General features: G+C 31.6%; 1 protein-coding gene and 1 pseudogene across 1 annotated transcript; both read left to right on the top strand.

The window, feature by feature from the left end:
* The first annotated feature begins 1349 nt into the window (after positions 1-1349).
* On the top strand, positions 1350-3490 carry LOC140447528 (cathepsin L-like; annotated as a pseudogene).
* Positions 3491-10624: 7134 nt separating this feature from the next.
* LOC140436207 (cathepsin L-like) lies at positions 10625-15743 on the top strand. Its single transcript, XM_072524938.1, has 5 exons — positions 10625-10706; positions 13666-13706; positions 13785-14120; positions 15059-15410; positions 15514-15743. Exons 1-5 carry the CDS (start codon positions 10625-10627, stop codon positions 15723-15725), a joined length of 1023 nt encoding a protein of 340 aa, XP_072381039.1. The 3' UTR covers positions 15726-15743.
* The last annotated feature ends 2000 nt before the right edge of the window (positions 15744-17743 follow it).

Below are 17743 nucleotides of genomic sequence, written 5' to 3'. Positions count from 1 at the left end.
ATATAAACCGAGCCCACATATATGGCCACGGTGACTAAAAGTAAGTAACATCAAAAATGTTCACGGGCGGGCACTGACTTGAAGGAAACATTGAAAATGCCCACCGGTGGACACATGGCGCTAAATAATGTGTTAAACATCTTAGTTTACAAAGTTAAAAAATGTAACTCAAAGGTAATTTAATAACATTTAAAGAGTTTTGCCCATATATTTTGTGCCTTCAAAAATGTACATCCAGATAGCACGGATGATCGAATGACACCTACTATTCTGTAAATAGAAGAAAAATGTTTAAAGCAACAAAATACATAGAAGTAGCAAATCAGTTAGTGAGTTTAACAAAACTAACCCTTACAAAAGTTGAATGAAAAGTACGAATCCAGAGGGAACTAGCTAAACCTTTTAAAACTAATTAATAACGGGTTGCGCTAGGGTGACACTATCTTCTGTGTTCTGTTCACTATGGCTCTGGAAAAGTAACAAGTATGTTATTAAATCAGATGCACCAGTAAGATATATATATAGCACTACATTGCAAATTCTTGCCTGTGCTTATGGTATCAATATTGTTGTAAAAAATTATGATACGAAAACAAAACTTTATGTCATTTTGTGCAAATTTCATCTACCCTAAAAAATCCGGCTGAGAAAACCACCATTTATTGGTTAGAAATAATACATAACTAAGATGAATTCTAGAAAGTAAAGAATTAAAAATCATAACTAAAACAAAAAAAATATTTGAGAGAAAAAGAAAGTGAAAGTGAAAATTGTTGACTCTACTAAACGTGAAGTATTTGCCCAAAAGGAAATAAAATGTGTAAACAAAAAAATTTAGTAGTATTGTTTGTTATTTTTAGTGAGAATTAACCACAAATTTAATTAAAACTACGTTTACAGATTTTACAGGTTTAATTTGTATTTTAAGAACAATTCCCGAAGTGTAAATCAAAACGCCAAACTAAACGTATTTCTAACTTAAACTGTCGATTATTTCTATTAAAAGGAGTACCTAATATTAAAATGTCATAAGAAAATAACTTACGAACAATTTTAGGTTAATAAACAAAACCGCAATTTAAAAAAATATTTTTTACATCTATCATCTTTTGATCTTTAATCAACAAAATCAATTAACAAATCGTAGATATGTTACATTTTGTAAACCCTAATTCTTACGAATATTATCTTAATTTGCTTTTATTTTGCAAGATGTTTAATTGTAAACATATTCAGAATATAAAAGAACCTTTCGGTAATTTGGAAAACATAAAGTGTTTCGTTGTGTATTCGAAAGGTTTCACAGTGTGTAAGTTGTGCTACTATAAAACAATTTTTTCATCAAAACTTTTTAAATATATTTTTTTGCGACATGAAGCTTTTTGTTATTATTTTTTTGGCTACTGCTTCAGTTCACGCACTGAGTGATAAAGAAGAATGGGTACAGTTTAAGGTGAGAAAAGAACTTAGAAGTTATTTTTATTAAATCTGCCTAACTACTGAAATATCTTTTTTACTAATTATTACTTTTTAACTATTTAGATTAAACATAACAAGAGTTATAGAAATTACATTGAAGAGCAAAAGCGATTTACAATTTTTAAGATAATTTACGAAAAATCTCAAATCACAATGAAAAATTTGATAGGGGATTGTCTAGTTTTAAGTTGGGTGCAACCAAATTTGCAGATTTGACTGAAAAGGAATTTTCCGATATGTTAGGACTTAGTTAGGACAAAAGTAGGAAATCGACTAGAACTCGTGTAACGCACTCACTTACTCCAGTAACAGACCTTCCATCCAAGTTTGATTGGAGAGAAAAAGGTGCAGTGACTGAGGTCAAGAATCAAGGATCGTGTGGCTCCTGTTGGAGTTTCAGTACGGTACGTAGTTAATATTGTATATTTTATTAGCGTTATTTATTGGAACTTGAGAAACACATACTTTAGACAATTTATACGTTAGCCCGCAAGTACCTATTTTTAACTGAGTCGATTGCCATGAGTTTATTTTCAAAACCTAAGACTTTCTATCTTTCATTGAATTATAACTTATAATATCTATTTTGATATCTTTTTCGTGAACTAATATTTGATTATCTTCACATGTTATTTGCACATCCAATCTGTATGCTTGCTCAATATGTGGCTTTCTTATATATCTTTATCTTACCTTTTCTTTTATCAAAATGATCGTATAGATCTGTTTATTTCTTTTCTTCAGCTTTTGCTATTGCTGCTTTCGGTTTCTTTTGACGACCGTATAGTTTTGAATATTCGTGTCTGACTTATTTTCTTGCCATTGTTCATATAATTTTCTACTTTTTGATCTTGCCAGTATTAATTTTAATTTCTCAGTTTTATGTCACCTCTGGCTAGCCAATATGGAAAGAGTTCCACCAAAGCTCAATCTTTTAATACCATAATATAACTGAATTGAACAAATTTTCCTCTAAGGGAATGAGAGCCGTATAAATTAAACCTATATAATAGTAATAAATTATTATGGTTTTATACTTAAGAATATAAAACCTAACGCCAAATAACATGAACTGTTTTACGAGTTTATTCGTTAAGTCTGCTATTTTGTTAATTTAAATAATTTAAATGTAGTTTTATGAATTTTTCTTTATTCAGACGTACATATAATTTTTTTTGTTGGGGTTTATGTTAAACAATTATTGTCATCTATATAAATAATATTTTATACTTACCTTTTTTACCCAGGCTTTGATCTTGAAAAATGCATATTTTGTTCAATAAATAAAACTTATTGTAATACGTTAATATCTCCTCTTTTGTAGACTGGAACAGTAGAAGGAGCTTATTTTCTTAAAACAGGAAAACTGATATCTGTAAGTGAACAAAATCTAGTAGATTGCGCAAAAGATAATTGTTATGGATGTTCAGGTGGGTACATGGACAAGGCTCTAGAATACATTGAAGCAGCTGGAGGAATAATGTCTGAAAAAGATTATCCTTATAAAGGCATTGATGATAAATGCAGATTTGATAGTTCCAAAGTAGCTGCAAAAATAAGCAACTTTACATATATTAAGAAGAACGACGAAGATGATCTTAAAAATGCTGTTGTTGCAAAGGGACCCATATCAGTGGCTATTGATGCCAGTTTTAACTTTCAATTATATGATTCAGGTATTAATTATTTTATTTGTTAAAAATTATGTTAATTTATTATTTTTGATTGTATGCAAAATAATATGAGATAAATGTATCAACAATTACATGTTGTAGGAATACTCGATGACACTTCATGCTACAGTGACTTTAATTCTTTGAACCACGGGGTACTGGTGGTAGGATACGGCACAGAGAAAGGACAAGATTACTGGATCGTGAAGAACTCCTGGGGAGCCGACTGGGGAATGGATGGATATATATGGATGAGCAGAAATAAAAATAACCAATGTGGTATTACTACTGATGCTACATACCCAAATATATAAAAATTTACTTTATTTACAATTTTTATAAACTAGTATATCAATAAACAACCATTATAGTTATTGGATATTTTATTACTACATTTTTTTGATAGCGTTGACAATATCTTAAGCAACAATTAATATTAGATAACGCCCTATTACCAACAGACACAGCATTACATATTACCAGCATACATAACTTGACCTGTATATTATTATTTTTGAACAGACGCTTCTACAACCACATTGTAGTACTTTATTCCTTTAGTAAAATGCTAAGGCGAGCAATCTATAAAAAAATAATAAATAAATATAAATCTTACTTTATTCGATTTTAAAAATATGATTTAAATAAAAAAAAAAACAGAAACCTTAGTACGAACTTCGCGCTAGTTTACAGTACAGCCTACTGTATATTTTTTTATATTATTACTACTACAGCCTACTAAGTCTAGACTATTACTAATGCTGTAATTATTAAGCGTCTTAATTTAATCATCTATAATTAATTTTAATATTGCATAATATTTTCTGGACCAGTAAATTTTCCGTTTTTTTAGATTTCTGAGTCACAAAGTCTATCGTCTATATCCCTTAAACGGTATCTCAATGTTTTCTTTCCATCTCTTCAGCGTATCTTCAATACTTGTAATTATTTAGTTATTTTTATTTCCTAATATTCTTGTTTCTTGTCTACCTGTTATTTCTTTTACAATCCTATACACATCAGAATTATCGTACCTTTCCTTAAGTTTCTGATGGCGTTGTTGATTCTTTTGTCTTCAATTGCGTTTGATATATGTTTTCGTCTTACGGTTATAAGGTCCATGCGGTCCGGATCTCGCGTTATCCATTCTTGTTTTCTATTATTTTCGTAAACCCGATGTCTTCTATTTGAGTCTCAGATCATTATTTAAGTTACTCCAATCCAATAGTGTTACTCCAATCTCTATCTGTACGAAGTTCTCTATCGTTTCTATTTCTTTATAAACCTTGATACTTATTTTTTTCCTTTCAGGGTTTTTCATTTGTCAGAAGTCCATTTTTCTTGTCACTATTCTTTTTCAGATATATTTTTAATCTTAAAATTATTATAATAAATTGTAATCTTTATAAATGTCCACTCCAAGATAGGTTTTAGTGGATTTTATGTACCTCTTAAAGTTGTGATTGAGCAAAATGATGTCAATTTGCGTCCTAACAATTGTTTCTTCGGCATTATGGGTCTATTATATTTTTATTATATTTAGTTCTAAAGCTGAGGACTAATGATGGGATTGCGTGCGAAATATTTAGGGCAGCAACAGGGTTTAATTTATATGGAGAGCTATACTAATTGGCATACTAGCCTATGAAGACAAAAGAAAAAACTAATAAAATAAACTTGCAACAATATAATTTATTTTTGATTGTGCACATAATATAACGATAGATTTCTTTCCGTGATCTAACAATTGCCAAGCTAACTATCCAAGTATGGCCTGACAGAGTTGATATTATACTATTCTAAGACTTTTTATGTCACAAATATTTAGATTAATTTTGGTAAACAACCAGGCAGGCCATTTCAAAAATTAAATATAGCAGGAGATATAGCCTCACCGCTTGCTCAAATTGTGTAAAAATAAAAATCAAAACCTAGCTTAAAAAGTTTTGTTTCAATTGATTCAGTTTTATTTTGTTAAAATCCACGCAAATATCTTTTTATCTAACTATTGGCTATGCGTATATATCCGTGGTTCCATATTATTATCCAGCTACTGCCATTTTAACAAAATTTAATCAACGTAACAATACATAATTACTAAATTTATTAGACAGCGGAGACTGGGACCACTGAAGTCAGTATAACTGCATTTTCAATTACCTATTTTTCAAAATAATGTTGTTAAATTTTTAATACCTAACTTGTTTTTTCATTCATTTTGTTTCTAATTTATGACAATCATATATATATTTTTAGTTGTTTTTTTCTACAATCCACTGAAGTATGGGGATCATTAAAAAAGATAAAAACCAACCATATAGAAGACAGAATCAGCGTTATTCTGATTCAAAATTGAAAATTTTATTATAAAAAGCTGTTGACCGAAAGTAGGGATATGTACAAAACAACACCGCAGAATGTATAAGAACATCATGTATTGTTGCTTTCGAAACATGAACACGTACAATGAGAGTATGAACAGCTGGAAATTCTCTTAAAAATATTAGTTTTCCACTATTTATTCCATTTATTTCCGATTTATTCCACTATTGAGTAAAATATTAAATAAAATAATAAAATATAGAGATAAGCAATTAATTGAACATAATATGACATTTAACTAGATTAATGGAAAAGATCATATTTATATTCGCTGAAAAATTCGGGAAAATTAAAAGTGTATTCTGTTTGAAAGATTTCCACTTGGATGTCTGTATTTGCTGAAAATTTCGTGAAAATTAAAAGTGAATATTTTGTTTAAAATTTGAAATATTTCGATTAAGGGTGACTTGCTGATTAAAAAAATCTTAACATGTGGCCAAAAATTATGCACCGTTTTGCCGGAAAATCGAACAAACTGTAGATCATTGGATTTTTATCAAATTTGGTTAATCGGCTATGTTGGCGTCAAGTTTGGTACGAGAGTAAAGCGAATGGATATTTCCTACATAGAATTGGCCGCTTGTTCTTCTGCCTTACTCAGAATTTTCCTACATCTAACTGTTCGTAAGCAAAATTTTCACTTGGATGTATGTATTCGATGAAAATTTCGAGAAAATTAAAAGTGTACATTTTGTTTGAAATTTGAATTATTTCGATTAAGGGTGACTTGCTCATTAAAAAAATCTCAACGTATGGCCAAAAATTATGCACCGTTTTGCCGGAAAATCGAAAAAACTGTAGATTTTTTAATTCGATTTTTCGTCTTTTCCGGCAAACTGGGGTTAGGGGATCAGAAAAAAACACATGTTTGGAATAAGCTGGACCAAGTGCATGTACCAAAACATTAAACAAATTTTTTTTTTGTAAAATTTGCCAAAAATTTTCCAAGGGGGTACCCTTGGATTTTTATCAAATTTGGTTAATCGGCTATATTGGCGTCAATTTTGGTCCTAGAGTCAAGCAAATAGACATTTCCCACATAAAATTGGCCGCTGGTTCTTCTGCCGTACTCAGAATTTTCCTACATTTACAGTTCGTGAAAAAAATTTCCACTTGGATGTCTGTATTTGCTGATAATTTCGTGAAAATTAAAAGTGAATATTTTGTTTTAAATTTGATTTATTTCGATTAAGGGTGACTTGCTCATTAAAAAACTCTTAACGTATGGCCAAAAATTATGCACCGTTTTGCCGGAAAATCGAAAAAACTGTAGATTTTTTAATTCGATTTTTCGTCTTTTCCGGCAAACTGGGGTTAGGGGATTAGAAAAAAACACATGTTTGGAATAAGCTGGACCAAGTGCATGTACCAAAACATTAAACAAATTTTTTTTTGTAAAATTTGCCAAAAATTTTCCAAGGGGGTACCCTTGGATTTTTATCAAATTTGGTTAATCGGCTATATTGGCGTCAATTTTGGTCCTAGAGTCAAGCAAATAGACATTTCCCACATAAAATTGGCTGCTGGTTCTTCTGCCATACTCAGAATTTTCCTACATTTACAGTTCGTGAAAAAAATTTCCACTTGGATGTCTGTATTTGCTGATAATTTCGTGAAAATTAAAAGTAAATATTTTGTTTTAAATTTGAATTATTTCGATTAAGGGTCACTTGCTGATTAAAAAAATCTCAACATGTGGCTAAAAATGAGCATCGTTTTGCAGGAAAATCGAACAAACTGTAGACTATTGAATTTTTATCAAATTTGGTTAATCGGCTATATTGGCGTCAATTTTGGACCGAGAGTCGAGCCAATGAAGATTTCCTACATAAAATTGGCCGCTCGTTCTTCTGCCATACACAGAATTTTACTACATCCAACGGTTCGTGAAAAAAATTTCCACTTGGATGTCTGTATTTGCTGAAAATTTCGTGAAAATTAAAAGTGTATATTTTATTTGAAATTTGAATTATTTCGAGTAAGGGTGACTTGCTAATTAAAAAAGTCTTAACATGTGGCTAAAAATTATGCACACGAAAATCGAAAAAACTGTAGACCAGGTTTTTTTTTCAAATTTCGTTAATCGGCCATGTTCGCGTCAATCTTGGTCCGAGAGTCAAGCGAATAGACATTTCCTACATAGAATTGGACGCTCGTTCTTCTGCTATACTCAGAATTTTCGTACATCCAACGGTTCGTGAGAAAAATTTCCACTTGGATGTCTGTATTTGCTGAAAATTTCGTGAAAATTAAAAGTGAATATTTTGTTTGAAATTTGAATTATTTCGATTAACGGTGACTAGCCGTCTAAAAAAAATAAATATGTGGCTAGAAATTATGCACCGTTTTGCCGGAAAATCGAAAAAACTGTAGACCAGGATTTTTTTCAAATTTCGTTAATCGGCCATGTTGGCGTCAATCTTGGTCCGAGAGTCAAGCGAATAGACGTTTCATACATAGAATTGGACGCTCGTTCCTCTGCTATACTCATAATTTTTTTGCATCCAACGGTTCGTAAGAAAAATTTCCATTTGGATGTCTGTATTTGCTGATAATTTCGTGAAAATTAAAAGTGAATATTTTGTTTAAAATTTGAAATATTTCTATTAAGGGTGACTTGCTGATTAAAAAAATCTTAACATGTGGCCAAAAATTTCGCACCGTTTTGCCGGAAAATCGAACAAACTGTAGATCATTGGATTTTTATCAAATTTGGTTAATCGGCTATGTTGGCGTTAATTTTGGTCCGAGAGTCGAGCGAATGGACATTTCCTACATAAAATTGGCCGCTGGTTCTTCTGCCATACTCAGAATTTTCCTACATTTAACAGTTCGTGAAAAAAATTTCCACTTGGATGTCTGTATTTGCTGATAATTTCGTGAAAATTAAAAGTGAATATTTTGTTTTAAATTTGAATTATTTCGATTAAGGGTCACTTGCTGATTAAAAAAATCTCAACATGTGGCTAAAAATGAGCATCGTTTTGCAGGAAAATCGAACAAACTGTAGACTATTGAATTTTTATCAAATTTGGTTAATCGGCTATATTGGCGTCAATTTTGGACCGAGAGTCGAGCCAATGAAGATTTCCTACATAAAATTGGCCGCTCGTTCTTCTGCCATACACAGAATTTTACTACATCCAACGGTTCGTGAAAAAAATTTCCACTTGGATGTCTGTATTTGCTGAAAATTTCGTGAAAATTAAAAGTGTATATTTTATTTGAAATTTGAATTATTTCGAGTAAGGGTGACTTGCAAATTAAAAAAGTCTTAACATGTGGCTAAAAATTATGCACACGAAAATCGAAAAAACTGTAGACCAGGATTTTTTTCAAATTTCGTTAATCGGCCATGTTCGCGTCAATCTTGGTCCGAGAGTCAAGCGATTAGACATTTCCTACATAGAATTGGACGCTCGTTCTTCTGCTATACTCAGAATTTTCGTACATCCAACGGTTCGTGAGAAAAATTTCCACTTGGATGTCTGTATTTGCTGAAAATTTCGTGAAAATTAAAAGTGAATATTTTGTTTGAAATTTGAATTATTTCGATTAACGGTGACTAGCCGTCTAAAAAAAATAAATATGTGGCTAGAAATTATGCCCCGTTTTGCCGGAAAATCGAAAAAACTGTAGACCAGGATTTTTTTCAAATTTCGTTAATCGGCCATGTTGGCGTCAATCTTGGTCCGAGAGTCAAGCGAATAGACGTTTCCTACATAGAATTGGACGCTCGTTCCTCTGCTATACTCATAATTTTTTTACATCCAACGGTTCGTGAGAAAAATTTCCATTTGGATGTCTGTATTTGCTGATAATTTCGTGAAAATTAAAAGTGAATATTTTGTTTTAAATTTGAATTATTTCGATTAAGGGTGACTTGCTGATTAAAAAAATCTAAACATGTTGCCAAAAATTATGCACCGTTTTGCCGGAAAATCGAAAAAACTGTAGACCATTGGATTTTAATCAATGGCTCCCAGGACTGAGCCACATTCCACCACCCAAACTACGACGCATACACTCCCTCACTAGTGAGTACAAAAAGATACTTAGTAACGAGATCCTGCCAATTTATCAAGATATAGATGCTGCCAACGGTAACCGTTTACGCTCCAGACGACCGCTAATAAAAACAGTACAGCTTGCTGTGGAAAATGAGTTCAACTTAACGACCATTTGGACTAGAGAATGGATGGAACAACAAAATAGCAGCTTACCCTGCATCACACAAAAACCACCAGGTTTTGACTTACCACGCAACACATGGACTATGCTGAACCGAATCAGGACCCAACACGGCAGATGCGGTTACATGATGCACAAATGGGGTAAACGACCATCCCCACTCTGTGACTGCGGACAAGATCCTATCAAGGCAGGTCAGAGGATTTCCTAATGGCGACTCCAGAGTCGATAGAATATATAAATAAGTTAGATGTTCGTTTGTAAATATATATGTAATGTTTTATACAAAATATATGTAAATTTAAATGTAAATGTGTCAAGTGCCATATGGTAAATAAATAAATAAATAAACTGATTTTAAACATAAGAATTTACACCAGGTAACTTAGATTTTCCCTGATGGAAGAACAACCACTTCGATTGATTTAATCTTTATAGAATTAAGATACGGAACAGACGTAAGGATCTTCAAAAGCTCTAGACGTGCAAACCTAGACTCAGACTATTGCTTAGTGATTGTTACATTAAGAGTTGAAATTTAAAATGACAGGAAATAAAATAAAATGGCAACATAAAAATGGAACGTGCAAAAGCAGAGAAATCCAGCAGTTGAAGAAGGAACTCGAGATAACTCACCAACAGGCCAAGGAATAAAAATATAAATGAAGAAGTCTAAAAATGTATATAGTCTGGATCATTATTACCCTATACACTTTCATTGCTGCACATAGTTCTCCCTTAGCTCTCTTTATAACTTTTAGCTTTGTGCGGCTTGTATGCAGTTACTTCTAACATACTTCAGATCGTCAGCTAACCTAGTTGGCAAGCGGCGTCTGCTCTGTAGTGCTCCATAATCCTAAACTCCTTCTGGACCTACTGGACGAAATATTGAAGCAGCAATGAAAGATAAAATAGAAAAAGATACTTGTGCGCCCAAAAATCATTGGTTTGACGATGAAGGCAATATTGCAACAAGAAAAGGTAATTACTATTTAAATGGGAATAAGCCACAATTAAAGGTTAAAGTACGTTTATTGACGTTTCAATTTCTACTTCGAAAATCGTTCTTAAAATACAAACATTAAGAAAAAGTAAAACCTATAAAGAAATGCTTACTCGAAAAAACAGAGCAACTATAGAAAATTACCAGACAAAAGAAAAAGACAGAGGATACATGAAAGAACGAAAAGAAGCCACATAAAGAAGGAATTTAAAGATATAAAAAACCTTAATATAGAGAGAGAATTTAGCATATTCTACATAAATGTTAACATAAACAGAAAATAATTTAGGGTTAGTACAAAAACCAATGCCAAAGTCGGGATGGCAACCTACTAACAACAAGAAAAGGTTAAATCTACAAAGTTTTAAATCCTAAACTGGAATATTTTAACGTCGTACTTTGTAAAGAGAACGAAATAAAACCTAAAATCAAAAAAGATGAGGTAAGAATAACAGATGAAAGGGAAGGTTAATAATCAGCGATTACAAAGAGTAAAAAACTCATTAGAAATTCATAAAAGAAAGATGTATAAAAAAATCCCTCCCGATTGAATGGAATATAAGAAAAATCTACACCATACACAAAAGAGAAAATGTGTTTGAATGCTCTAACCATAGAGCAATTACGTTCCTAACAAAAGCATATAAAATTATTTTTCCCATACCATTTCAATGTAAAGTACCACATGCAGAACGAATAATAGGGAAATAGTAGGCTAGATTTAGAGGTGGTCAATTGGCAATTCATCAGATTGCAAACATGAGAAAATTTTTTAGAATATTACTGAAAATATGGCATGGATACTCACCATATATATTCATAGACTATATTTCGTAGCAATAAAAGATCTTTTTTTTTTTTGTTTTTCGTCTTTATAGAGGGGGGTCTGGAATCTTCAAAAGACATCTCAGTCCAGGGCGCCGCCTGACTAACTTTAGTGCAGGATTCATTCTTCGTTCTCCCGGCGATAGTTCCCGAGGTACTTTAAAATGCCCTCTCGTCGCCGAGTCTACGCCGAACGCCTACCTGCTAAACCAGACCCTCCTCTGTGATCCAGCGATCCGGAAGCGGAATGGCCGCTGTAAGGCCGGCATCACTTCCGAATCACTACCTTTATTCATTCATTCTCCATTCATACACATCCACACTCTATTCATCAGCAAGGAGGTTCCCTGTCTCGTTCCAGGTAGCGCGTAGAAGACACTCATCGCTCCTAGTTCGGCATTATTTCCAGATGGGCATTTTCTCCTTCCCCACAGTCTGACTCACGCATTCCAAGTCACACAGTGTGCCCACTTTTCTAGCTTCACCTTTCAGCATCATTCACTCTTACCTTTAGCGTTGGTTTAGCAGTCTTTCTTCCTCTTCCTTTTTCTTGATCACTGCACGGATATAGCTGTGTAAGTTAGTCCAAACTAATTTATTTTCAATCATTCTCTCAATCATTTCTCTCACTGTAACAAAATCTCTCACACCTGTCTCTCTCTCCATTCTGTTCGTTTCCACTATCCATCTGCTGCAATCTAACATCGTATGTGTCACAGTGTCCGAGTATCCACAGTATAGGCATTCATCTGTATCAGCCTTTCCGATCCTATAGAGGTAGGCCCTAAAACACCCGTGTCCTGTGAGCACCTGCGTCAGGAAATAATCCAGTCGCCTGTGGCCACAGTCCACAGTCCAAGAGATTGTCTTATGTTCGGGATCAGCATTTTCGTCCACTGTGCCACATCTTCCGTGTTTTTCAATTCTTCTTGCCATCTTTCAACTGACCTTTCCCTTTCCTGTCTTTTGTCGGCCACAGTAAGGTTTGGACCTCTTCTTTCATAAAGCTCTTTTCCTTCCACCGCCAAAACATGCAACGGAACACATCCAGTGATGGTCCATAAAGCAATAAAAGATCTAGAAGTACCAAATCAGTTGGTATGTTTATCACAAAATAACTCTAAAGTTGAATGCAGAGTACAAATCAGTACGAAACAGTAATACGTATGTCACAAATTACAACCACCGGTAAAATATTATAACAAATTATTGGAAATTCTCGCCTGCACTAATACTATCAATATTGTTGTAAAAAATTATGATACAAAATTATAACTGTATGTCATTTTGTGCACATTTTCCGTACCGTAAAAAATACCACCGGATCAAGAACCACCATCTATTGATTAGAAATAATAATTAACCAAGATGAACTTAAAAAATAAATAAGTAACAACCATAATCTTAGCAAAAGAAATATTAGAGGGGAGGAGAAAGTAACGAACATATTGGTGGCTTTTAACGCCGAAAAATAATAAAGTATTTGGCAAAAAGAGAATGAAATGTGTAAACAACAACTTTTAGTAGTATTATTTATTATACTTAGTCGGAATTAACTAAAAATTTTATTAAAAATAGGGTTATTTCAATTTTTTTCGAAAATCGTCATTAAAATATAAATTGTATAGGTTTAATTTGTATTTTAAGAACGATGTCCAAGGTGGAAATCAAAAGTTCAAAATAAACGTATTTCTTTCTTAAACTCGGATTAATTCCCATTAAAAAGACTAAATAATAATAAAATGTAACAAGAAAATAGTTTCTGGACAATTTAAGGTTAATAAAGAAAACTGCAATAAAAAAATATTTGTTTACATTTATTATCTTTCGATCTTTAATCAACAAAATCAGGAAACAAACAAATGTTGCATTTTGTAAATAATAATAACTACGAAAATATTGCTTAGATTTTGCAAGATGTTTTATTGTAAACATATCCAGAATATAAAAGAAGCTTTCGGTAATTTGGAAGACATAAAGTGTTTCGTCGTGTATTCGAAAAGGTTCACAAGCAGTGATACAGTAAAACAATTTTTTCATTAAATATTTTTTAAATACGTTTTTTTTTCGACATGAAGGTTTTTGTTTTAATTTTTTTGGCTACTGCTTCAGTTCAAGCATTGAGTGATAAAGAAGAATGGGTGCAGTTTAAGGTGAGAACCGAATATAGTAATAACTTTAACTGAATGGTGAAATATTTTTTTACTAATTATTATTTTATATCTATTTAGGTAAAACATAACAAAAGTTATAGAAATTACATTGAAGAGCAAAAGCGATTTACAATTTTTCAAGATAATCTAAGAAAAATCGCAAATCACAACAACAAATTTGATCAGGGACTGTCTACTTTTAAATTGGGTGCAACCAAATTTGCAGATTTGACTGAAAAGGAGTTTTCCGATATGTTAGGACTTTCCAAAAGTAGGAAATCGACTAGAACTCGTGTTACCCACTCACTTACTCCGGTAACAGACCTTCCATCCAAGTTTGATTGGAGAGAAAAAGGTGCAGTGACCGAGGTCAAGAATCAAGGATCGTGTGGCTCCTGTTGGAGTTTCAGTACGGTGGGTAGTTTGTATTATATATTTTATTAGCTTTTTTTATTGGAGCTTGGGAAACACATACTTTGAACACTTTATACGTTAGCTCGCTAGTTCCTATTTTTAACCGATCGATTACCTGAACCTTATTTTCAAAATATAACACCTTTCTATCGTTAATTGCATTATAAATTCGAATATCTATTTTTGACGTTTATTACGATATTATATATAACATTTTTTTAGTATCGCCAAAGTATACACTTTATAAAAATCGCTTTTGTACATCCTTTTCGTAAACTAATATTTGATTATCTTCACATGCCTTTCTTATATATCTTTATTTTACCTTTTATTGTATCAAAATGATCGTATATGTAGATCTGTTTATTTCTTTTCTTCAGCTTTTGCTATTGCTGCTTTCTTTTTCTTTTTGACGAACGTATTTTCTTGCCATTATTGATATAATTGTCAACTTTTTTTATCTTGCCATGGTTTAGATAAATTTCCCAGTTTTATGTCACCTGTAACTAGATAATATGGAAAGAGTTCCACCAAAGCTCAATCTTTTAATACCATAATATAACTATGTAAATTGAACGAATTTTCCTCTGAGGGAATGAGAGCCGTATGAGTAAAACTTATATAATAGTAATAAATTATTATGGTTATATATTTAAAAATATAAAACCTAACGTTAACTAATATGAACAGTTTTACTAGTTTATTCGTTAAGTCTGCTATTTTGTTAATTTAAATAATTTTAATGTAGTTTTTATGAATTTTTCTTTATACAGACGTACATATAATTTCTTTTGTTGGGGTTTATGTTGAACAATTAATGTCATCTATATACATAATATTTTATATTTACCTTTTTTACCCAGGCTTTAATCTTAAAAAATGTATTTTCTTCAATAAATAAAAATTATTGTAATACGTTAATATCTCTTTTTTTCTAGACTGGAACAGTAGAAGGAGCTTATTTTCTTAAAACAGGAAAACTGATATCTTTAAGTGAACAAAATCTAGTAGATTGCGCAAAAGATAATTGTTATGGTTGTTCAGGTGGGTACATGGACAAGGCTCTAGAATACATTGAAGCAGCAGGAGGAATAATGTCTGAAAAAGATTATCCTTATGAAGGCATTGATGATAAATGCAGATTTGATAGTTCCAAAGTAGCTGCAAAAATAAGTAACTTTACATATATTAAGAAGAACGATGAAGATGATCTCAAAAATGCTGTTGTTGCAAAGGGACCCATATCAGTGGCTATTGATGCCAGTTTTAATTTTCAATTATATGATTCAGGTATTAGTTGTTTTGATTGATAGATATTATGTTAATTTAATATTTTTGATTGTATTCAAATTCAATAATATTAGATAAATGTATCAACAATTATATTTTGTAGGAATACTCGATGACACTTCATGCTACAGTGACTTTAATTCTTTGAACCATGGGGTACTGGTGGTAGGATATGGTACAGAAAAAGGACAGGATTACTGGATCGTGAAGAACTCCTGGGGAGCCGACTGGGGAATGGATGGATATATATGGATGAGCAGAAATAAAAATAACCAATGTGGTATTACTACTGATGCTACATACCCAAATATATAAAAGTTTACTTTATTTACAATCTTTATGAACTAGTATATCAATAAACAACAATTATACTTATTGGATATTTTATTACTACATTTTTTTGATAGCTTTGACAATATCTCAAGCAACAATTAATATACATCCTACTACCAACACACACAGCATTACATATTACTAGACTTCGGCAAATATGCATATTGCATATTTTGCATATTGTGCATATTTTATGCAAATATTTCATATTTTGGCATATTTGTATAAAAGTTTGCATAAAGTGCATAAAAGTTCAGATTTTTATGCTGTATTTGAAAATTTTTAAACATACCAATTTATTTCAATTCTTGTATAAAATTTTGTAGTCATTTTAATCAAGAAATTATCTAAGTACGTAATCTCTACAGGTACAAAACATTTACAATTTCAAAGAAGATCAATTTAAGTAGCCCTCAACATTCTTAGAAAGTCTCGGTCACTGAGGCATTCAGTTATTGGATAATCGCTAAGGGTTCGCTCATTTGCATTTTATGATCTAATCCCCAAATCTATCTACAATTTATTGTATCTTAACAGCAGGTAAACGGCTAATAGTTTTGTTCCTAATTTAGGGATTTTCCAAAATCTCCCAGTTTATTGAATTAGGTACCTAAACATTTCTAATTTGATGCTCAGATTTGTAAATCATTTTTGTTTTGATATTCAAAGCATAAACACTCATTGTGCGTAACAAAAAGGACGATTGTGATTTTATAATGCCTAAAACAACCAGTGCTTTAACTATGGATATGGGAAAAATCTACTGTTCAGTCTGTGGCAAAATTGTAAGTATCTAATATTTTCTATTAAATATCTAATATTTCATACATACAGGGTGTTTCCAAATGACACTTACAACGTTTGACTGTAGATACTTCTCGAAAAATTGAACAAAACGATATAGTTAATGAGGGGTCAAACTTATTTACTTTTCGAGATACAGGGTGTTAAAATTAAAAAAAATTAAATTCTTTTAGTTAATAACAACAATAACTTTAAAACCAATAAACGTATTTACTTGAAATTTAGTACTCGTAGGTTGTTTTTAAATGAAAAATAGCTTCCTTTAGTGAAAAAAAATTGTCCATGGTACAATACAATGGTGTGTATTTAGAAAAATTTTTCACCTTTACTTTTTTTTATGAAGTCAGCTATTCTAAAACACAATTTTTTTTATTGTAATTGAATTAACAAAAAAAAAAAGTTTTGTTGAATTTTAAAATAAGTTATATGATGTACTAATGGTTAGTAACAAAAACTAATTTGTGGATTAATACTGCATTTAAAACACTTAGCGAGTGTTTTTTTTTTTCAAACCAGTTATTTGATTAACCAAAAACACCTTGTACATTTTTATATTTTAAAGGTTGGGTTAAGATAAAGGTTTTTATTTTTATTTATAGATAGCATGTGAGAAGAAATTTCAGATAGACCAACATGTGAGAACTGCTTCACACATTGCAAGAAAAGGAAAAATAGGAGGAAAACATCAAACTTCAATGGCTAAATGTTTCCAATCTACTTCAAAAAAATTAGATGAGCAAGAAACTTTTAATGAAGACTTGTGTCGCGCATTAGTGTCTGCAAACATACCGCTTTCAAAATTAGCAAATGTAAATTTTAGTTCGTTTCTAAAAAAATATTGCAAACTTAATGTTATAAGTGATCGGTGTCTAAAAAGAAATAATGTGAACGGGCTATACTCGTCGGTGTTAATTAATATTAAGGAAGAAATTGCAGATAATTATTTTTACGTATCTGTAGACGAAACCACTGATTCCTCAGGAAAGTATATTGCTCATTTATTGATTGGTGTTCTTAAAGAAGATACCTTACCAAAATCTCATCTTATTTCATGCCAGCAACTTGAGAAAACAAATGCTTTAACAATTTCGCGTTTTATACAAGAAACATTAGCAACTTTTTTTCTTCCGACAACTATTCCTTCTAATAAATTACTGCTTATTTTATCGGATGCTGCTCCTTATATGGTGAAAGCA

This window comes from Diabrotica undecimpunctata, chromosome 1 (assembly GCF_040954645.1).
Source record: "Diabrotica undecimpunctata isolate CICGRU chromosome 1, icDiaUnde3, whole genome shotgun sequence".
Taxonomy (NCBI): Eukaryota; Metazoa; Arthropoda; class Insecta; order Coleoptera; family Chrysomelidae; genus Diabrotica; species Diabrotica undecimpunctata.
This window is presented reverse-complemented; position numbering and strand designations above follow the sequence as displayed.

What these genes read in the sequence shown, in the direction of transcription:
- LOC140436207 (XM_072524938.1), top strand. Translation starts at nt 10,625, where the DNA reads ATGAAAGATAAAATAGAAAAAGATACTTGTGCGCCCAAAAATCATTGG. An exon ending in CAATATTGCAACAAGAAAAG is followed by an intron (nt 10,707 to 13,665) that starts GTAATTACTATT and finishes CTACTGCTTCAG; the next exon opens with TTCAAGCATTGAGTGATAAA. An exon ending in TTTTCAATTATATGATTCAG is followed by an intron (nt 15,411 to 15,513) that starts GTATTAGTTGTT and finishes TATATTTTGTAG; the next exon opens with GAATACTCGATGACACTTCA.